The sequence below is a fragment of the Rhagoletis zephyria genome, unplaced genomic scaffold (genome assembly GCF_001687245.7).
Source record: "Rhagoletis zephyria isolate East Lansing unplaced genomic scaffold, Rhagoletis_zephyria_1.1 Rzeph_scaffold_03261, whole genome shotgun sequence".
Lineage (NCBI taxonomy): Eukaryota > Metazoa > Arthropoda > Insecta > Diptera > Tephritidae > Rhagoletis > Rhagoletis zephyria.
In genome coordinates, this window is record NW_016160344.1 from 1 (window position 1) to 23,444 (window position 23,444).

The window sequence follows — 23,444 nt, forward strand, 5'->3', positions numbered from 1 at the left end:
AGTTAAAGTATGTATACTATTTCTAGTAAAAGCTGTTATTCATATTTAAATTGCAGTGCCTTTGATTTTTAGTAATTTAATGTGGGGTTCCATAAAACGAAAGATATTTAGTGTGGGTTCTAAGCTAAACCAGGAAAAGAAGGCATCTGATTGTGTTCATTGGAGACACTTACTTCAGTATGTGTGGTACACTGAAACCGAATTTACCTTACAGGAAAGAGGACACCAATTGTGTACAAATTGCAACAATAAATAGTTGTTTTGTAACTAGTTATGCCAAAAAAAGTCTTAAAACTGTAAACAAGCAGGCGTTCATCTGACCATATTGTGCATAAGAGTTGATGCATGCAGCTCCTCGGCGCCATACACAAATAGCTCTGCAGGGAGGTTGTCAGCTGCAGAAGTTTGGTTGTTTTTCAGCCGCTTAATTGCCATGAACAGTCTCGTTATTACTAAATTAGACCAGGTTTTTCCTCCAAATCAAAACTTACTGTCAGAAGTAAAAACCAAAAATGTATAATCTATTCAATTTTGTTATATTTACTTCACTTTACTCTTATTTCAGTTAAGTTTAATAAAGTAATAGCTGGCCACCATAAATGAATGCATAGCAATTATTGCTTTATCAAAAGTAGCAAATCAGTATTTAATAGAATTATTTTTATTGCAGGTCCATAAAATATTTTAGTTAAAATTCCGTTACAATTTTCGACCGCGAAGAACTTTCTGACTGAGTGCATGCACACGGCAAAATGTCGCAAAAAAAGCCCGCCGCTGATGACCCTGAACAGGGTGAGCCCACCTATAACATCTCATTGGGCGAGGAGTATATGCTAAATGAGATTGAAAAGAATTTCATATTAGCTGCTGAACGTGGTGACATACAGGGTGTGAAGAAGTAAGCAACCAATCTCAAATAATCAAATTTAATAAACACCGTGTGACAAAAACAAAAATATTTGAAAACACATGAAGCTATCAATTAACTCACGAAACTATGTAGTAAAAATGCATTTTTAGTTTTTATTTCTGAAGTTAAGATTTTTTATTTAATGATTTTGTAATTTTAATTATATGATTTTAAAAAAAAAAAAATATTTTTAAAATTCAGTGCAATGTAGAATAATGGGTACCAAATTACAAAGAATTAAAAATAAAATAAAAGTGGTTCACGACGACGAATAGGTATTGAACATGCTTTTTTAATTAATTTTATTTTTTGAAGCTAATTAAGCTAGAAGGACGAAATTCAAGCATAAGGTCGGGTGTATATTAGCCCATAACACATACCGTTGCGATCAGCTAATTAAGCCATTAAAAAATCGCGTTGATTTTTTATAATTTTTTTTCCATACAAAGTATATTCGACAATTTTATTTGTATGCGTAATACGGTGTGAAAAAAAAAACTATTAAAAATCAACACGATTACCTAGAGACCTCAAACTTGCACTTTATTAGGCTAGAATTTATTGGGCTATAAAACTGAATACAAATTTGAAAATTTTGATTATGAAAAAATAATAAGCATTAAATATATAAAGGAAGAAAAATTGCCAAAACTTATCGAAATGTTGCTGACTTAATTAGTTGATCGCAAGTGTATGTAAGTTTTTCAAAAAAAAGTATTGCAAAATTTTGAAGCATATTCAAGGATGAAATTTTAATTCCACAGAATTTTCCGTTTAATTCGATACCCATGCTATTTTTTTCTAAATTGCGCTGATTTTTTTAATAATATTTTGAACCTATCATATTATTCAAATTTCAAAGTCCTTTAAAAAAGCCTGACATATTTGGTCCATAGTTTCGCGTATATATTGATTTTTTGTGTTTGTAAAATTTACTGTCGCATGGGCGGTTATACTATTTAATTTATACTACTAATATGCTGCTGCAATTGTCGTCGTTCCAGAATTATCGAAGACAACAAGGATCAACCGGATAAATTTAATTTAAATTGTGTCGATCCGCTCAATCGGTCTGCACTCATTTCCGCCATTGAGAATGAAAATTTCGATTTAATCGTTGTGCTGCTGGAGTGTGGCATCGAAGTGGGCGATGCGCTATTGCATGCCATATCGGAAGAGTATGTTGAAGCGGTGGAAGAATTACTGCAATGGGAAGAGACGCATCACAAAGAGGGGCAACCCTATGTAAGTATGTGCGGAAGTTTGCTTGGCACCTATATAAATATGTATGTATGTACACTCAATTAGATGCATACGCGTGCATCAACTAGCGCACATTTTTTGTGTGTATGTATGTATGTATTTACATAATTCTAATTTGATTTTTAATTTGGCACATTACAGAGCTGGGAAGCTGTTGACCGTTCTAAGTCGACATTTACACCGGATATCACGCCACTAATATTGGCAGCGCATCGCAACAATTACGAAATACTCAAAATCCTATTGGATCGTGGTGCTACGTTGCCCATGCCGCATGACGTAAAGTAAGTGTACCTTTTTATGTTCGCACGCACGTATGTATGTCGTATATGCATGCATGGGTAGGGTACATTATCATTGCAACTCTGGTACCTGCAATCCGCTGCAAATCAACAGCTCTCCCCAATTATTGTGTTATTTCGTACTTGCGTTGTAACCATTTGCGACTATTTTGCTCTGCACTAATATTGACCTATTTTGACGTAACACTTTTTTAAACAATCACTTTGGTACATTCACAAACACACGTACCTCGCTCATACATATGCATTTGCAAATCAACAACTGTATCAAAATGTCCACTGATTGTATCTGTTAGGTTTTGTCACCTACCTTATTGTTGCTATTGTTGAGCCTGGTAGTTCTTATAGCCAAAATTTCTCGGTTTCGGCACGTTTCCTTATTTGTGCTGTCCCTGCACTCAAGCACTACAGGCCACGCCACGCCACGCCCGCATGCGCATGTTTACGTGATTTTCTAACCAGTTTGCATTGTTTTTGCAATGTTGTCGATGTTATTATCGTCAGCTGCTTGGTGTTGCATGCCGCATAACATGATGTTGAAATAATTTGAATTTATGTGGCCTACCACAGTTTTGTGATGGAGTGGGTTTTATTAGCATTGAGTATTTCATATCGCAATATACATATGTACATATGTGCTTATATACATACATATGTACATATGTATAACCAATTTCGAGTTTCTAGTAGTGAAAGTGAGCAGTCGTATGCATAGACTATGAAATATCCCTGCAGTGAAATGACAAAGCAGTTAATAAGCTGCTAAATGGTAGATAAGGTGGTAGAAACCGACTATTTCATTTACTGTTATGAGCTGTTTTGAAGGGCTTGAAACAACTTTCGATTATGCGATTAGCAACGTTTGTATTCGAATAATCACATCCGAAACCAATCGAAATTCTGTGATGGATTTCTTTACAAAGTTTTCTCACTAAAACATCTATTTTCCTCCGCCTGAATTGGCATTCAAATAAAAAATCTTAACTAGGGCGAAGAGAATCTGTAGTATGAAAAATATCTATTCAGAATTTCCTACGTAAGTGTATGTAGGCTTAGAAAAATATGGTTTGGTTTTTAAAACTACAAAAAATTAATTTACCCTCACACAGGCCCACACTTCAACGGAAATAAGCAGCTTAGAACTACTGTTTTGCGGCTGGATAGAGACAGCGTTACCTTTATGTTTACGAGCTCACCAGGTATACCTGCGATCGATCTGCTATAGATAAAAGCACAACTGAACAGCTACTTTCTTAAATCCGCATTAACGGATCTTTCGAATGGCATGCCAGCGCATAAACCAGTTATTCATTGGGACTCTTGTGGTAGCCCAAGCAAACTAAAAAATGTATTCCTTTAACTGATGATGCTTAGGCAAACTACCCTGCAACTGGTATAACATTACTAATACGTCTCCAGAAAAGTGCTGGTACGTTGGTATTTGTAGGGAATCAAAAATATGTAAATAAAATTTGCTAGTACTTAGTTACAAAACTATTAAAAGATTTTCTTGCCGGGATGGCGTGCATATACCAATTGCACGAGCATCATTAGTATGTTTGGACTGATGCTGTGTGTGTTTTGGATTTGTTGAAGAGTATGATGAAGGTGGTAGAGGAGGATAGCAAATTGTATCATTTAGTTTTTAAGTTGGTTGCAAAGCTCAACAATTATTTCTAATATTATGTGTTCGTTTAAAATTTTGACCCACATTTTTTAGAAGGCACTCCAGATGGAAAGTGAGCTAGTTATGTTTATAATAAACTCCGGTTGCTAATCAACTACAACTAAACTTTCATTCTATTAGCTTACGAAAATAAAGACTTGAATGCTTTAGGAATGCCTCCGAATTTTTCGACTCTGCAACTGCAAAAAACGCTTTTTAAATTAATCTTGTAATGCCTAACCCTCGAAAGGTTAGGCCAGTTTGGGAGAAGGTCCGCTGAAAGTTTTGGTACGACAGTCTTAGAAATCGCCGTCAAAATCCAGAACTTGGAGTTCTAAATTAATTTAGTGAAAGGATAAATACTTACATACGAGGCCAATTTAAAAAGTCAGTGACTTTTTGAATTAAAGGTATCTTTATTTTTCACAAAAAAAAACATTTTATTTCTTAGCATAGCACTTTTTTAGCTCTATACCTATATTCCAGTGTGTTTCCAATTTTTTAATTCTTTCCGAATAAAAGTGTCTTCAAAGATCCTCAAAATAAACGTTTGTTTCAGTGATGACCTCTTGATGCGATCCATGCTTTCTGTTTGGAAACAGAGAATAGTCGCTGGCTGAATCTAGTGGATGGGGTAGTGTTCGTAGCCCAATTGATGGATATTTTCTACGTTAACTACACAAGCGTGCACCCGTGCATTGTTGAATCGAAAGCTCTGAATTATATTCACCAGTTATTGTTTTGTCTTTTTTTTTAAGATACTCGTTGCTAATAATATCGCGTGCATCCCAAAATCCTGTGGACATGACCTTATTGGCGTACCTACCCAGTTCGGCATTCTTTGGTGCACTTCTTCATTTTTGCTTTTTCTCTGGCGCATTGTGGTGCATCCATGTTTCGTCAAACGTCACGAAAAGGTGCAAAGACTCGTTCGGATTGCGGCTGAACTCCGCCAGACATTCCTTTGAAGTGGCCATACGGTTGAGTTAATGGTCATGTGTGAGTAAACGCGGCACTCTTTAGGCAGCGCTACACACTAAAATTCTCCGATTGTGCATAGATTTTATCGTCCTCTTTGGGCGACCTTAACGTTCAGAGTCACTTGTGCTGGTACGGCCAGAACGAAACTCATTAAACCATCGAAATTGATGTTGCGGAATCCCCATAGTATTCATAAAGTCCCTCCTTGGTTTCGGTAAAGGTTTTCTTACGCAGAAGATATTGCTAGTCAGCACGAGATCTTCACTTTGGCTGTCAATGTCTACTAACGATGACACTTGGCGGGAGCAGCATTCATTTAAACCAGTACAATGGGCTTAGTTCCAAAAAAAAAATCATTTAAACTTACTCCGCGCGAAATTAAAAAACTTCACTGACCTTTCAAATTACCCTCGTACTATATGGAGAGGTCAGTTACCTAGATTAGCTCGAGACTATCTAGTAAATAAATTAGTTGTAACAGGAATGGGAACAATATGATATAGAAAATGTTTTGAATCCCTCGAATAAAGATTTAGCTCTGGCAGGCCAATTCTGGCGGTACCATAGTATTCTAATAATAATTGGTTCGACTGTAGATGAACTTTGCTGTGTTAGTCCAACCAGCGCCGGATAATAACTCTTCGTCTTTAAGGCAAAGATAAGAATTTGTCTTGGTCAGCAATCTGATGTTGGCTCCATTCAAACGACGTTCATATGCATGAGGTCCTTTACCGCACCACAGTGCTTACTGAGTTTTGTGTTTATCTTCTCGGTAATTGTAAGCCACGAATAAGACGAATAATCTTCGCTCGTTAGTTCCACGGTAGCCTCGTCTCGTTAGATACCTCAGTGATCCATGTACCTCGCTGTTAAGAGTTGATAAACTTCATGGACGCCAGCATGTCTGAAAATATATATACGTATATACATATAAATGCGCCTTTCAAACTATTCTTAGGCAGTCGAAATTACAAAGACCTCGGTATGAAAGACTGTAGACCATCTACCCATCGAAAAAGCAAATTTTGTGCTAGGTTCCTAAATCCTTTCATCTTTTCTGTCCTCCAAGATTGACCCGGATGTACTCCTATGTGCATATCTCAGATAAAGGTAAAGCGATCTGACCCCTGTGCCTGCAATTTTCTGACAAAATAGACTTTGAACTTTATAGAAATGTAGTTTGACAGTATTTTGTTGCGTTTATTAGCCACCAGGCTACCACTTAAACAAATTCACACGGTGGTACTTTCTCATATCTCTTGTGAATTGTGGTCGTTAAAAACCCGCTGAAACAGATCTCGTGACACTTTTGATGAAGGTTAGATTTCAGTATAACCTTATGACCTGATCCAAACATACTTTAACTTCGAAATGAAGTGGTCTTAAAGTGGACTCGGTGTAAACCCTAGTAAAACAGACCTTCTACTAGTGAATATAAAATCCTGCATGCGATGTTTACATCAATTAAAAATGTTTGCTCTCTGATTTTGCTTTATACAATATTTGAGCAGTCCAATTAGGAAAAATGTGACAATTATTCGTACAAAATATGCAACGTTCATCATAATTTTGACAGCGGTATAAAATTCATACTTTTTGATTAAAACTTATATATCTTATATATACTTATATATCATTTTATGTATAAAAGGACTTCAAACATAGTTCTTGTTTTCGAGGACCTTTATTAAAAAATGCACATTCAATTTTAACCCGACAGTAGTACACCACATTTGACCAGTGTGCAAAAAAGGAAGAAGAGGGCTATAGTCCTCATCCTATTTTGTTTTTCACCTTAACAAATTTGGAAATGTAATAAAATCATAACCAACTCTACGTTTTGTTTTTCTTTTCCTCTTCACAGATGCGGTTGCGATGAATGTGTCACCTCACAAGAAACCGATTCGCTGCGACATTCACAATCGCGTATCAACGCTTACCGCGCACTTTCCGCCAGCTCCTTAATAGCGCTTAGCTCGCGCGATCCCGTCTTGACGGCCTTTGAACTCTCGTGGGAATTAAAGCGCCTACAGGCGATGGAATCTGAATTCAGAGCGGAATATACGGTAAGATAATGGAATGAATACGCAAGGGCGGAAAGGAAAAATATTACTACATACATAGATACTAAATAGAATAAGGGCAACAGAAATAGGAGAAAGGCAAATCAACACCAAAGTAAAACTGCAAAGTGAAGTGCTAAAAAACAAAGGCAACGCCACAATAAGATTACCACTAATGCGCATTTAGGTTGACGAAAGAGCTTTATTGTGACCATTTAGTGATTTGTTTAGGCATTTTTTTAGACGACTGCATACTCTGACACGCACGGTATAATATGCTGATAGTAGTACATGCATACAAATACATACAAATTCTTAGGATGTATAAACAAAGATTTTTTTTGTTGTTGTTTTTGCTTGCTTTACTCTATTTGCTGCTTTCCAACGCATAGGAAATGCGTGTGGGTGTGCAAGAGTTTGTCTCATCTCTATTGGATCACGCGCGCACTTCAACCGAACTGGAGGTAATGCTGAACTTCAATCACGAGCCCACAACTGATATTTGGATGCCAGGACAGCGACAAACTTTGGAGCGTCTCAAATTGGCCATACGCTATAAGCAGAAAGCGGTAAGTGCACACTAAAGCAATGCATACTGAATTAGGCGTATAAATTAAATTTTCGCATCTTCTTCTCTTCTGTTACTGCCTACAACGTTTTCCTCATTGCTCTTTCTTCAGTTTGTGGCGCATCCGAATGTGCAACAACTGCTGGCGGCCATTTGGTATGAGGGACTGCCCGGTTTTAGGCGCAAACAAGCCTCACAGCAGATCATAGAAGTGGTGAAGCTCGGCTGCATGTTTCCCATTAACAGTATGAACTATTTGCTGGCGCCAGACTCTGATGCGGGCAAATTCATGAGAAAGCCATTTGTGAAATTCATATCACACTCCTGCTCGTATATGTTCTTTTTGAGTAAGTTATATAAGTAGAAATGTTAAACAGAATATTAAATAGAAATTTGGAAATTTATACTTTTTCCAGTGCTTTTGGGCGCGGCTTCATTGCGTGTGGTTGATCTTGCCTTCGAGCTTTTGGGATTCCCTTGGATGTTAGCCATGCTGGAAGATTGGCGAAAGCATGAGCGTGGTTCGCTGCCGGGTCCCATTGAGTTGGGTATTATCACCTATATTGCCAGTAAGCGAACACTAGTTACATCCATGTTGAATGAGTAATTAGATCTGAATTTTATTTTATTTTATTTTATTTTTTTTTGGGTTAAGGTCTAATCTTCGGTGAACTGAAATCTCTTTATTCCGATGGCTTATTCGAGTATATTATGGATCTTTGGAATATTGTCGACTTCATATCAAATATGTTTTATGTCACGTGGATATTGTGTAGAGCGACGGCGTGGATTATAGTGCACGTTAGTGAAATATTTGCTTTTTGATTTTATTTTCTAAGTATACACTAGGCGATAAATGAAAGTCAGTAATATAGTATTCACAATTATTTCCATAAAAAAAAAATTTTATTAATTATTAATGAAAACATAGTTCATTCTCTAATATTAATCATATATATTATAGTTTCACGCTTTATATAAAGTTCACAGAAATTCAAAAAATTATATCAACATTTTCAACTTTTTATTTAGAATTTCTAGAAAATTTTCATTTCAATTTTAGTCTTATGAAGTGCAAGTTTCAACCGGCTACCATCAGCAGGATAGTAGTAGGTTGAATAAGGAAGAGCTTCCCCGCTGAAGTCTAGAAAAAAAATCTGATGAGGAGATGTGATGATCTCCGAAAGAGCTGCTACAACTCCTACCGGTTTGGCTCTGTTGCTTTTTCCATTTTTCATAATAAACAAATAGTGATTTTTTTTTTGTTTTTTTCCTTGCTTGTTGTATTTAGTTGCACGGTATAATTTAAACATTTTTAAATTTTCACAAAAAAAAAAAAACATTTCGAAAGATTTCTAAAAAAAATCTTTAATCGATATTTGGTAATCGCGAACCACTTTTTGAAAATTTTTTACCGTGCGAGAAGATTCCTTGTTATAAATATTACATTTAATGAACGATACAAATTTTATGGAGCCTCTGTGTTGCTCACATTAAGAATCAGCCATAAATAATGACAGTGTGAAAATGCTTTTATTCAAATGTACACTTTAATATAAATTTTGAATTTCTAAGTAAAACTAACGGAATCATTTTGCGTTCATACCTCGCATAAATGCGATTTGGCCTAAGTGTCTCCGGAAATTTGATTTCTAAACATCGTTGCTATAAGCCTTATACGGCAGAAAAGCCTTTCCGATAGAACAGAGGTGGCGAGTATTGGTAGAAATTTAATAACAGCAACATCTTGATCGGTGTTTATGTATACTCATGGAAAAAATTTTCTTGCATGAATTGTCTTACCTCTTTATTAACTGAAGATTTTGAAGGTCGCATTGTTTTTAAATTGGAGGCATTTTCTTTCGTATAATAATTTTATATGATGCTCCTAAATGATTTGACAGTGTTGTTGTACTGTTACTAAAATTCATTTCTCCACCACCTTTTTCACATTTAACTTTCGTTTTTTGGCATTTTTTTTTAATAAGACCAAAACCGCGGCATTGTTAGAAGAAACGCTTTAATTAAAGAGGCGCTAGTGCAAATAAACTGAAATTCGATCACTAAAGTTCGACATTCAGAAGTAAAAAGTCGATTTTGGTCGAAAGTCGATGTCGACTTTGCAAACCCTAGAGTTAAAGAATACACAAATTAAAATTCCCATTTCTTAATCAAATAAGGAAATATTCGCCTCATTCATTTGTTTTCGCGGAAAACAGCCAGTAATTTTAGCTATTAATTTTTTAGAAATTCATAAAAAGCATAGTTAAAGTAAAAATGGACAGTGGAACTTTAAGCATGCGAAAAATCCTAATAACCATTGAGAATTCCCAAACGGTCAGGAAAAGTTCTGAGTCCTCAGTAAAGTCCGAGAAAAATCTCAAGCCTAAAAATATAAGGAGCAAAAAAAAACGGTATCATTTGTTCAAAAAAATTTAAGTCAAATTATTCATAAGAAAAGCATGTCATTCAATGACATAGTGTCCTAATGGTAGCTACAAAACAGCGGGCAGACAATTTTTTCCAACATCTAAAAAAAAATGTTCTTCTAGTCTCTCTTACAAAGTTTCATCAAAATACCTCAATTATTACTTAAATGTCTCAGCCAAATTATTTATTTAACCAGAATATCACAAGGAGCGGAATTATTGATTTTTAAACTGTAGCAATTATATTAAAAACAAAGAAAACATGTCAAAAATAATTGTACTTTAAGTAGTATGGTATGCTTATAGTTTACACACACATTGCTATTCATACCAATTTCTTTTACCAAGTTATTTTTTATCTTTTTTTTGTTTCAGCGTGATTTATGGTACCGCGGCATTGATCCCTACTTCCCCCGCGAACACTGGCATCCTTTCGATCCCATGTTGCTATCCGAAGGTGCGTTTGCTGCCGCCATGGTCTTCTCCTACTTGAAATTGGTCCATATCTTCTCCATTAATCCACATTTGGGACCCTTGCAAGTTTCGTTGGGCCGCATGATAATCGACATCATAAAATTCTTCTTTATCTACACTTTGGTTTTGTTTGCCTTCGGCTGTGGACTGAACCAGCTGCTGTGGTACTATGCGGAATTAGAGAAGAATAAATGTTATCATTTGCATCCGGATGTGGCGGATTTCGATGATCAGGAAAAGGCTTGCACCATTTGGCGACGTTTTTCGAAGTAAGAGAAAATATAAATGCACCTTTAAAATATAAATGAAGTAGAAAAAAAGGGTTTAACAAAAGTAAATTAATGAATTAGATATTATATAATAGTACCAAGTGGACCGCGCTTTTCTCGGAGTGCATATACTTTTTAATGTTTTTAAGGTTTGGGTCTCAAATACTCGTTTAATGTAATAAGATAAGATTATAAAAACAGATATATATTTTTGGAAATAATTTTTACATCTTTTCATACATATTCTCTATCTTTTCATAGTCTCTTCGAAACCTCACAATCACTCTTTTGGGCTTCCTTCGGCTTAGTCGATTTGGTATCATTCGATTTAGCTGGCATTAAAAGCTTCACACGCTTCTGGGCTTTACTCATGTTCGGCTCATACTCGGTGATCAATATCATTGTGCTGCTCAACATGCTCATCGCCATGATGTCCAATTCATATCAAATAATTTCGGAACGCGCAGATGTTGAATGGAAATTCGCACGCTCTCAGCTTTGGATGAGCTATTTCGAGGATGGTGGCACCGTACCGCCACCATTTAATATAATGCCATCAGTAAAGTTGCTGCGTAAAACACTGGGCAAGGAGGCACCAAAGCGCACTAAGAGTTTTATGGTAGGTATACAGATCGAATTCAAATGTCAGTCTTTCCAAATGCCAAATTTAGAGCTGATTCAATATTTTAAAATCTGATGTATTTTGGAACGAACATCCGTCATTTCTGCAATCTTTAGTGTCATATGTCGTGTTCGTAAACTTGTTTAAGTAATGGAGTACCTTGTCGAAAGAAATAGGCTGGGATATTCTCTTTGGTAAATAAAGTATAATTTGTAAGGAAGTTGGACAACTTGCGAAAACTAAATATCTTAAATATTGGCTGTCATAGAAATATTAAATTATCCACGAGGCCTTATTAATAACTTTTCAAAGAACAAAACAGCAATATTGTCTTCCAAATACTAAGACTGTTCGTGATTTTCGTATTCGCCATATGCGATACCACGTTTGATGTGGTTGCCTATTCCACAAGGATAATAGTAAATAATTACAGTAGAAGCTCATATTTGGTAAGTTCAATTAAAAATCCATTCAAATCTTTTGAGGGAAATAAGTTTTTTTGCTATCTTGTGAAATTTTCGGACTACCTTATACGTGGTATGCATTTAGCTGATAGGAGTTATTGCGCGCCAAGCGCCGAAATGGTTTCCGATGTCCTTTGCCTTCCAGTCGCCACAGAAAATGTGGAAAGAATATTTTCCCAAATCAATTTGAATAAAACAAGAAATAAACTAAATATTCCAGCAGTCTTTAGTATTTAAAGAACTAAAAATTAAAAAAAAAAATCAGAAGTTACTAAATTTGAGGTATCGAATAATATGCTTGAAAAAATTAACAGAGCGATTTTCAAAAAATAATGAAACTGAATTTCATTAAAAGAAAATGTGATTTGAATTAACCACTTTGTAAAGTATTTTTTGTTTATTTAAGTATAATTTGAACGCTTTCTGTTATTTTTGTTATTTATGTTTAAGTAAATTAAGAAACATTCATTTCTAAAAAAAACTCTTCCTTTTTTGAAGGTTACAGTTTTTTCGTCGAAAATACCCTTTTTGCGTAAACTTACAGTTTTTGAAAAAAAAATATCTGGCAACACTGAAATCTACAAAGATATGTAAACCAAAATCGTGGCTCTCTTAGGAAAACGGGAACCAGTTTTTTGAGTTTAAATTGCTATTTCAAGCAATTAAATTTAGCCTGGAGTTTACAAGGAGTAACCAAGGCTTAAATCACACAAAACTAAACGAAGTAAAAAATAAATATTTCCTATATCCCTAACCTACCTCATTCGGCAATACGACATATTTACATATCTTACGCTATATCATCTATGTACTTAGTTGCAAAAATAAAACGGGAAACTCTTCAACAGACAAACCCCTTTGGATTCCAAATTGAAATAGATTACAAGTCATTTTTAACAATTTCACAACTTGAAAAGCTGTGGCCAAGATAGATGTTTTGCAGTTGGTGGTCTTACGTCAACGCCGCAGTGCACCAAAGCCTAGCAGCACCAGCTGCTACAATCGGCGCCAAAATCAAAAAGTTTCTAATCTGCATTTCATAGTTTGTAGCAGCAACATTTTACGTTTTTTTCGCTCACACAACACACAACATACTATCACTTCTCTTTCCAACTCAAACTCTCAACGCGCTATCCACTCTCTCCTGTCTTTGCAGCGTAAAACTAAAGAGCGCGCACAATCGTTACACGACAAAGTCATGAAGCTGCTAATACGGCGTTTTGTCACCGCAGAGCAGCGAAAACGCGACGACTATGGCATAACCGAGGATGATATCATTGAAGTGCGTCAGGATATTAGCTCTTTGCGTTTCGAACTGCTGGACATTTTCCAAACCAATCGCTTCAATGTGCCCGATATTGAGAAGAAAACAGCAGGTAAGTAATGAACAGCTGTGACAATGAATTGATGAGCGCGCTCCCTAGCGAATTTAAATGTTTAATGTGTATTTGCAGCTGCGGCGGCCGGCACGAAGAAGGGTAAGGTAATGGAACGACGTATACTTAAAGATTTCCAAATCGGTTTTGTTGAGAATCTGCAACACGAAATGACCGTAGGAGATGAGGGTAGCAAGGATATCTTCTCATCGTTGGCGCGAGTAATTGGCAAGAAGAAGTCGCTGAAGTCGGGGTAGGTGTAGGCAGTCAATGGATGACCGTTTAAAGTATTGAGTGTGCTTCATATTTGCTTACAGTGACAAGGATTGGAATGCCATTGCACGCCAAAATACAATGACTGCAGATCCGATTGGCTCGAAGCGTTCGTCCATACAGCGACACAGTCAACGCAGTCTGCGGCGCAGGATTATCGATCAGGCGAACGAAGGTCTCAAGATGAATCAAAATCAGCTAATTGGTGCGTATAAATTGATTTTTTTTTTTTTGAACATTTATCTAACCTCCAAATGAGTTTGGAACATTTTTTGCTCTTTGAAAATGTCTCACATTTGCTACGAAATGGTATTCATTGTATTTCCTTCCCTCACAGAATATAATCCCAATCTCGGAGAAGTAACTCGTGCCACACGTGTTGCTTATGTCAAGTTCATGAAGAAGAAGATGGCTGCTGATGAAGAAGGTGCCGCGAACGCCCCTGCAGATGCTGAATCCGTAACAAGCGCCACCGTTAAGGATGAAAAAGCTGCAGGCGTAAGTATTAGTCGCATTCAGATGTGTACTACATACATATACACTATAGCTAATCATTTACTCCATAACCTTCTTCCCTTCAACTGCAGTCAAAGAAGGTCAAGTCTGATGAACAGAAAGCCGCTAGCGATGAAAAAGCTGATGCCGTTTCCAAAACTTCAACTTCCAAAGATGGCAAGCCGGGCGATGGCAAACCGGCCGCACCAGCACCGCCTGGAAAGCCCGCAGCTGGCGCTAAACCAACCGATGCTGCAAAGAAAGACGATGTGGGCAAGCCTGCTGCCGGCGCTGCGCCAAAACCAGCGCCAACTGCTGCCAAACCTGATGCGACTACAAAGAAGGATGAAGCCGCTAAGCCCGCAGGTGCGCCGGCTGCTGGCGCCGCTAAACCAGGTGATGCAGCAGCCGCTAAGCCAGCTGTTGCCAAACCCGGCGAATCTACAAAGCCTGAAGCTGCCACAAAGAAGGAGGATGCGGGAAAAACTGAAGCTGCTAAGCCCGGCGCTGCAGCTGGCGCTGGTGCGACCGCTGCCGCCGCCAAAGGTACTGCACCAGCTGCGCCAGCGGGTGCTAAACCAGATGCGCCAGCTGCTGGTGGTGCCAAACCAGCAGATGCAGGACCGGCGACTACGAAGGCTGCAGGTGATGCTGCCGGTGGTAGTGGTGCTGGTGCTGCAGGTGGTGCGGGAGCAACTGCAAAAACGGACGACAAAAAGGCTGATGAGAAGAAGGGTGACGAAAAGAAGCCGGATGACAAGAAGCCGGACGACAAGAAAGCAGCAGCGCCTGCAGCCGCCAAGCCGGTTATTAAGGTGGGTCAAAGCAGTGCGGCAGCTGGCGGTGAACGTGGCAAATCGACGGTCACAGGTCGTATGATATCTGGTTGGCTATAAGATGGGAATTTATATGTGTATCTAGGAGCCAACGATCTACATAAGTATTTTCAAAACAAACACACTTACATACTGAGCTTTGTATGAGACAAATAAATTTATATTAAATTGAAGTCATTTTAAGTGAAATAAATAAAATTTGATGAAAATGTTAAAAGCAAATATATGTAGATATAAGTATTTCAATGTTTTTCAAATCACAGATAATTATTTATTAAAAAAACCTTTGCTCAGCGATTCTGACCAAGTCCAAAAAAACATGCCAGTCATTTTTCTTCTGTGCCAAGTAACGCCAATTGGAAATGCTAAGTGAAGCCAAGCCCTTCTACACCTAGGCTTTACTTAGCAGAGTGACTTTTCCGTTCCTATGTTTCCACCAGCGGGTTCGGAATTGAATTCTAGGTCGCCCTGGTATTTAAACCTCCTGGCGATCAGTCTGAGTCTAGTCGGTGCAGTGAAATAAGGGCCGCGGACTTTACTTCCTAAAAAATGAAATAAAGTCCACGGGCATTAATTCCGTTTCGAAATAGAAATAAGGTCCACCTGTATTTCTAGAACTCCCTTGATTGAAATGAATGCGATAAGACTGCTTGAGATTTTTTTCCTGCCGAGAGAAGAGAGTGACACTATATTTAAGAGCAGCCATATTCCATATCTGATACTCAAGATACTCGTATAAACTTCGAATTTATATTGTTTTTTGGGCACAAAGCGATGGCTCATAACTTTGATCATGAATATATGACTCCTAAAGAATTCATAGAAGAGTAACATATTTCTTGCTTTTGAAACTCGTATTTCTTACCTACATAAAACTCCTTTCGAATTTATATATTCTGGACGCGGGGAAATCAAATTTCATCGTGTAAATGTATCACCCCATTGTGTAAATGAATTACCCCATTGCGGACTGTAAATGAATCACCCCAGTGCGGATAAACGAATTACCCGATTCCCCGTCCGCCATCGTAATTCAGAGAATTCAATTACTATGCATTTCTATTATTATTTTTTAAACTGTAAAAACATTAAAACAACACACTAAATAAAAACATTGTTGGGGCATACCCGTAAATCCTGACAAATCTCGTCACGGCCGGTCATAGGGGCCTTAACATAGATATTCCCCAACAATCGAAATTACAAGCACTCTGAAGTTTCAAATATATGAGCCGTTTATTTTTAAAGTGGTATAAAGTAGTCACTTCATATCCCTTGGACTTTGTTGGCCGGTTAGTTGTATCTGGACGCGTCCGTTATTCGTTCAACTTCATCCAATAAAGGTAAACAAGGTTTTCTTAATAGTATATGTTAATAGAAAGATTTACAGATGCATTCGGTTACAAGTAACTAGTAATTTATGTTACTTTCAAAATAAACGGCCCATATAAAGATAAAATTGATCTCTGCAAAAGGCATTCATTCGTTGGTTTAATTAGTACTACATATTTGCGAATTAACCACCAGGCCTAAGCATATTTCGTTTTTTTATTGTTTTTTTTTGCAGGAATTCGGTGAGTAATAAAAAATTTCCTTATAATGGTTAAGTTCCCGAAAATATGATCTCAAAAAGATAATACTAAAATTAAAATGTTAATACTGAACTATTTACGCCTTGTCATGGGCTGAAACTTGTTACTAGGGGGTTTCTGGGGATTTTTATTACGAATCTGAAGTCGGTTTTTCAAAATTCAAAAAGGCAGATCCAAAATGGCGATAATTTTTTTTTTTTTTAATGGTTGGATTTTTTCGAAACTCGACACTCGGAAGTTTTTGGGGCCGCTGATTACGAATATGAAGTCAATTTTTTTAAATTCAAAATCACGGGTCCAATATGACTATCAAACTAAAAAACAAAAATACTAAAATTAAAACGTTGAATCTGAACGTTTTAAGCATTTTCATGGGTTGAAACTCGTTACCAATCATTTTTTTTTTTAATTTATCGCCATATTAGTAACGCCAGTTTGAATTTTGAAAAACTGACATGCATTTTAACATATTACGAATATAAAAAAATTTAGAACATCAGCGTTTTTATAAAAATGTACACACTTTCGTACAGAAACTGATAAATTTTGAGCCACACATGCAAGTGCATGAACTAGCTCACGAATTTAAAATCCGCTTTGTTTAGCAACATCCATAACAACGCCAGAGGCAACAAAAGTAGCAGCATGTTGCTAAAATGTCTTGTTCTATCCACCTGTTGCAAATGGTGTACGGATCAAAATAATAGCATTGGCAATGGAGTCAAGAGTGAAGGTTTGCCGATTTGAAGAACTATTTTGCCTATAGACTTATTTTACAGTTACTTTTGCGCTCGACTAATATTTCGCAAAACTAAAGCGAGTGAAGCGAGTATGCCGGTATGAGATTTCATAAAGCCTGTTACCATTGTTACTAATACGAGAAAAAATTGTCATTCATGCGGCTTAAAAAATTCACACATTCGCAAACACATATTTGTGCGCACAAAAACACATATGTATGTACATACATATCGCTGCCTAAAGGTGAAAAGGTATTATTCCATTTTTTTTTTTCTTAATTAAGTTTTTGGCAGGTAATACGAAACTAAATAGATTTTTCGCCTATCCTGAAAAAAATTCCAAAAAATTGACTTAGCACCCTTTTACCCTTAGGGGACGATATATATACTGTATTTCCCTTCCTGAAACCATTACGGGGAATGCAAAGTCGTATGTAATTCTTTACCGTCATGAGCATATCATGCTAAAGTAATGCCTTGTAGAAGGGAAAGGAGAAGCGATTTTTCAATTTTTTCGATTCCACATTCATTTCTGAGGTATTTGTATTTTTTGCTGGGACAATCGATACATGTCTGCACAGAAAAGTTTTCGTTTTCAGAATTGTATGGAACGTTTTAGGTCGGGATTTATTCCTGCATCCTTTTAGCAGAGGAATTTGTACCTACTTAAAATTGAGTCAGACCTTCAGCTCACTTTTTATGCATGAGGACCATTAAGCAACTTCTCTATTTGCACAATGTTTTTATTTTCGACCAATAATTGAAAACATTTTCATGACAAGTAGATTTGAAGAGGTTAACAAAACTTGTTTTAACTTTAACACGTTTTCATGTTACATTTGCAGTAATCAAGTTTACGGTTTTATTTTAAAAGTGCCAGTTTATCACAAAAGAATTTTCATAAAAAAAATTTTTAAAACGTTTCGCTTTAGTTTTGAAAATGAACATTTTCAGCGTAATTTTATCAATTTTCAGTTATATTCCTTAATAAAAAAAATAAACAATCCTACACTTCTCGTTTTGGTTTTGCGAATATTTCGTTTTAAAATCATATATAAAAATACATAATTTATAGATTTGTGTGAAATAAAATAATTTAAGAAAAAATTTGTTTTACAATTTCTTTTGAATACGTACGTTTTAGCTGTAGCACTTTCGCAGTGAAATCTGTGCTTGAACATATACATATACACGCACACACCCGACACCCGACACCCCAGTAAGGGCACCCGTCGCCCACAATGTGTTCCCTTTCAAGTAAATAGGTGTAGTGCTCACATATCCCATCAATGGCTATTGGTGTTAGTGGTAAGTTAGTTCCGCTATGCGTGGGCTCCTAGCCGCTGCTGCCACCCTTAACGCCCCCACCGCTGTTCGTTTGTAGATACTGGTGCCAATGTTGCTGCCGCAGCTGTATTTGTAGTTATGTTGCCACATTGATGCGCTTTGTTGCTTTGCCATTAGCCTGCCGGCGATGGCTTTTGTCTTTTTCCTATAAAAGGACATGCGTTTTCACAGCTATCAAGCATAATTTCGGTGAACGTGGTAAGACGAAGTACGCGAACAGCCAAACACAAGCAAAGCAACCAGTAAGCAGAGTGAGAACTTGTGACAATTTGTGATTGCTCGGCACCGCTTGTCATTACCATTCATTTACACTTTCACTCAGCTAGAAATACAATCACATTCGCTCAGTGCTCTTTGTTGGTGGTCAAATTAGCGACGGTTATTTTTAAATATTCCGATATTTTTTCTGCTTAAAAAAGCAACAACTGTAATTCAAAGTTTCGTTTATTTTTAATTTTTTTACTTTTTTAACGCTGTCGGGTAGTTTTGTTATACAACAAAGGATTTTATCAAAATGAAGTCTTTCTACTGTTTGGACTTTATCATTTGTTCGACTGTTGTTGTCGTGGCTTTAGCTGGATTTTCCGAAGCTGGTAAGTGCGCAAAACTGACTTGAGTTTTAAAGGTGACACAAAAAAGAGTTTAAAACTTCTGAACTGCACAATGAACAATAACGAAAAATAAAAGTAAAAATTAAAATAAAAATTAAGTGTAAAAACTTTGCTTTGTAAGTAAGTGAAACAATGCAAAAAACTTTATTGGCAAGTTAAACAAAGAAACTCTAAATATCTGGAAATTAAACTGCAAGTCCTTATATCGCAGCAATTAGAAAAGCAAGAAAAACCGCTCTAAAGTTTGTTCCTTAAGTAAAAAAACAAGGTTATTTTTTTCCAAATGGTTATATATATTCAAACCTAATATCTTGTGTAAGTGTCATACTTCCGCTATAACAGAGGTATTTTTTATTTATTTGACATAACATTCCGTGACGGGAAATAAAGATTTATATGGAAGGACCTCGAGAAAATTTGACAAATTCAAATAATTAAAGCCATACATATATTTACAGGAACGTTTTTAATGAGAAGCTACGTAAATCACATGTACCCTTAAGATATATGTGTACATAATTTAAACATATAGTTTAAATTTAGGGGATGTGTAGCGCAAAAACCATAAACCCTAATTTACGAACGCGTGGCCCCGGCGCCTAAAAATGTTTTTATTTTAAAATCTGTTATATATCAAATTAGGCAAGAAATAAACTAAAAAAAAAACCCATGGTCTTGAAAACTTACTAAGAAGATTTTTCGGCATTTCCCAAAAATATATAAAGTCCATTTTCGAAAATAATCCTTTACTGCAACGCTCATATCTTCAACATTACTTAAACTATAGCATGTTATTGATGCATATTCTGCGTAAATCTGTGTTTTGTTAACTTTAGTCTCTAAACTACCACGCCCATTTCTAGGTTTTTTTTTTGTTGCCCTTAACGAAATTTTTCCCAATCAAACAAACTTTAGATTTTTGCAGAAACACGTTTTTCGACACCTTGCTAAATAGAAAGATTTAATGATTAAAAAAATTAAAAAATTAAATCTTGCGGCCGTTTCTTAATGTCAACGTAAACGTTTTCAGTACAAAAGAGCAGATGTTTTTAAACTAATACTTAGGACGGATATTCGGATTCATCAAGAAACCTGAAGAGGTGGTCAGCTGGTTAAGTTAGGTTACATTTTAACAAGTGGCTTCATTTCTTTCGTTTGTTTAATGTTTATTACTTTTTTATAAAAGTCTAGCGCATTATATAACCAGCACCACACAAATCCACATTTCCAACTTTGTACAAAAATTAAAAAAAATTCAACAAACTTNAAAACCTGGAGCGATACATATCCTTGTGGTCAGCTGATTAAGTTAGGTGACATTTTAACAAGTGGCTTCATTTCTTTCGTTTGTTTAATGTTTATTACTTTTTTATAAAAGTCTAGCGCATTATATAACCAGCACCACACAAATCCGCATTTCAAACTTTGTACAAAAATTAAAAAAAATTCAACAAACTTTACGAAGTACACCCAAAAATTTCCAACTTTTAATTCAGTTTTTTTTTTTTAATTGTAATTATGTAGCCGATTAAATTTCAGTAGGACAAAGCGCAAATTTCAAAACGTTAGAAAATCGCGATGATTTTTAATAATTTTTTGTCTCGCGGTGTTGTCCATTTTCTTCCATATAAAGTATGCTCGACTATTTCTTTTATATGGAAGAAAATGCCTAGCACGGTCGCAACAAAATTATTACTGGAAAATTCCGACTGACTTTTATTTTTGTAATTATAAAATACTTTCACGAGGAAAAGTTGTATTTTTTATAAAAAATATCAAACCTTGTGCAATATTAAAAAAAAAACCTTTATTTTGTTACAAACATGGAGGTACCTACTACTTTACTGGCCGTGTCCACCGGATAAAATTTATTGCTGCCCAGCTGTCATTTTGGTCGCTAGATATAAGTTATGTCAGTGGCAATATTTGTGTGGGCTTTTAGCCAATGGATTTTGTGAGAAGCTTTTTCATGACGGAAATACACTCGGAGGTTTGCCATTGCCTGCCGAGGAGCGGGCGGTGTTAAGGAAAAACGTCTTCTCAATATTTTTGAGACATTTATTTGACCAGGGCACGAATTCAGGTCATTTGGATTGGTAGAACGCACCCTTGAGAAATGTGTCACAAAAAATTCGATTTTGAGTGCTAGAAAAATACACAAAAACTTAAAAATTTGTATTGTAGCGGCATATTTTTTGCAGCGGCAAGCTTTGAGGCGCAGTAGAAATCACAGCAGTGATGAGCTAAAGTTTGTGACTTTGTTAGAATACGGCTGTTAATGTAAATTTTTAAACCCTTTTCGCATTCTCCACACTCTTCTAACCACAAAATTTTGATACCGTGTCATGAGTAGGTAACAAAATATTTCCCGTGAAATATGCAACACCAGAATTTCTGCAAAACTGAATTGCTGAATAAATTATAATGTTACCAAGGTAACTAGAATTTCGGTTCCAAGAAGAAGGGACAATTGTCGGAAAAAAAAAATTCGTGTTACAAAATGTTCGGTTATAAGCAGAATAGGCCCATAGGAAGCTCTGCCTTAAGGTACCGGGGCACGGAGGGCATAGGCGTGCTGCTTGCTTCTTAGAAATTCTCACTCTCAATTTAGGCGAAATGTCAATGGTCAAGCAGGACATTTATGTAAAAGCAGGCATGCCCCACGCAATGACTTCTACACAATTTAAAAAGATCTAGGCGCATTCACAATGTTTATGACACGGTATTTCTAAGTTTCCCTACGAACTGGTTTAAAAATTACGGATCCATGCGGATGTCATAATGAGTTCTTTAACGGTACAATGTGTGCTGAACAGGAAAAGTTCAATGTTTCTTTAAATGGCTTCAATTTGATTATGACTAAAAAAATTAAGATTCGACATAATGGCTGTAACAATTAAATCAAAACCTTTGAAGTGAAACGTTGTCGGGTATGTGAGGATTAATATAAACATATTCTGTTTTCAAATATTCTAACACTAAATATAGCAATATATGTCCTCGGGCAAGGGATATGATTGATAAATATTATTATTCTACTTTTAGTTTGTTTAAAACTGTTTATGACTTTACGGCTTTATAAAATAATGCGGAACAGCTATAGAGAGAGCTATAGAGTCAGCCACTAAATAAAATAGATACCATGAAAAAAATTTCCTTAGTCTTTCTATTTGGAAAACAAGTGCCAAATATTGACTTGTAAAGGCACTCGGGTCAGGTTACGGTTGAATATCATAATGTAGGGCGTTTCGCGCTTCTGGTAAGTTACTGCGCTCCTCTAACCGGGCTTCCTTTATAAAGAGAAAATAAGTAATATGCATACATGATTTAAACCCGCTGAAACAGAAATTGGTCAATTGATTCATTCTCATCGCGGCAGCTAGGAGTACTCATTGACATTCGCTATATTTTAAGCGTCAGTGAAATAGCACAGCGAACTCGAATGGTATCAGTAAGAAATCTTTTGCTTTCACTCTTTACCTTACACCTTTACCTTACACCTTACCATTTTAAACCAAATATAGCAGCATTTTGATCCTACATGTTTACTAATGAAATTGACGAACGTGCTTGTAAAGAAAAAGAAACCCAAACGAAAATATTATTATTTAATAAAGAATGGGTCTCATGCATAAAAGTGAGTTTAAGCTCAGACTCAATTTTTGCACTGATGAAGTGAGCTCAAACTCAAGAATTTGTACTGAAAATCGAGTCGGAGCTTAAGCTCACTTTTTATGCACGAGGCCTATTACACTATGCGACAGTCAAAATCGGGATGGGATGAAACCAACGGGAAATGTTATATCGGTCAAAAACAAGTTATACGTGTCCCGGCGTTTCGCTGGGTCACGTCTAGGAATCGAGATATATATATAACTATCATATAGGGGAAATTGTCACCTTTGGTGGTCTTTTTTTGACATAACTCGAGAACCACTAGTCCGATTTTGCTCAAACAAATTTAAAAAAATTAAAAGTTACAATTCCTTTAATCTGTTCATATAACGTTTTTCTATATAATCAACAGTTTTAAAAAAATTTAATATTTTAGGCAAAAAATATTTTTTTTCTTCATACATTTATTTTTACCGGCAAAATCGTTGATTATATAGAAAAACGTTATATGAACAGATTAAAGAAATTGTAATTTTTAATTTTTTTAA

General features: G+C 36.1%; 2 protein-coding genes across 4 annotated transcripts in view; both read left to right on the forward strand.

Annotated features, from left to right (window-relative positions):
- Window positions 1–592: 592 nt before the first annotated feature.
- trp (transient receptor potential) lies at window positions 593–15,189 on the forward strand. 2 transcript variants are annotated; one of them, XM_017623598.1, is made up of 15 exons: window positions 753–898; window positions 1,915–2,155; window positions 2,315–2,457; window positions 6,987–7,188; window positions 7,578–7,754; window positions 7,866–8,100; window positions 8,170–8,322; window positions 8,409–8,554; window positions 10,558–10,925; window positions 11,187–11,544; window positions 13,168–13,387; window positions 13,466–13,640; window positions 13,705–13,865; window positions 13,998–14,158; window positions 14,248–15,189. In XM_017623598.1, the coding sequence occupies exons 1-15, from the start codon at window positions 753–755 to the stop codon at window positions 15,049–15,051; spliced, it is 3,690 nt and encodes a 1,229-aa protein (XP_017479087.1). In that variant the 3' UTR covers window positions 15,052–15,189. The 2 variants fall into 2 exon arrangements, with proteins under 2 accessions (XP_017479088.1, XP_017479087.1); XM_017623599.1 differs by lacking the exons at window positions 7,578–7,754; window positions 7,866–8,100; window positions 8,170–8,322; ... (6 more) ...; window positions 13,998–14,158; window positions 14,248–15,189 and having other exon boundaries at window positions 593–898; window positions 6,987–7,197.
- Window positions 15,190–18,870: 3,681 nt separating this feature from the next.
- LOC108368705 (cardio acceleratory peptide 2b-like) overlaps window positions 18,871–23,444 on the forward strand; it is a 10,532-nt gene continuing 5,958 nt past the window's right edge. Inside the window, exons 1-2 of one of the 2 annotated variants that reach the window (XM_017623603.1) lie at window positions 18,871–18,912; window positions 19,155–19,263. In XM_017623603.1, the coding sequence (XP_017479092.1) occupies window positions 19,185–19,263 (79 nt within the window). In that variant the 5' untranslated portion in view covers window positions 18,871–18,912; window positions 19,155–19,184. Of the gene's footprint in view, window positions 18,922–19,154; window positions 19,264–23,444 lie in introns of both variants that reach the window. The other variant, XM_017623604.1, reaches the window with a different exon arrangement.

Bases quoted from the DNA above. Each gene is read 5' to 3' on its own strand.
- trp (XM_017623598.1), top strand. From the start codon at position 753: ATGTCGCAAAAAAAGCCCGCCGCTGATGACCCTGAACAGGGTGAGCCC. The intron at 899-1,914 runs GTAAGCAACCAA...TCGTCGTTCCAG, and splicing joins GACATACAGGGTGTGAAGAA to AATTATCGAAGACAACAAGG. The intron at 10,926-11,186 runs GTAAGAGAAAAT...ATCTTTTCATAG, and splicing joins ATTTGGCGACGTTTTTCGAA to TCTCTTCGAAACCTCACAAT.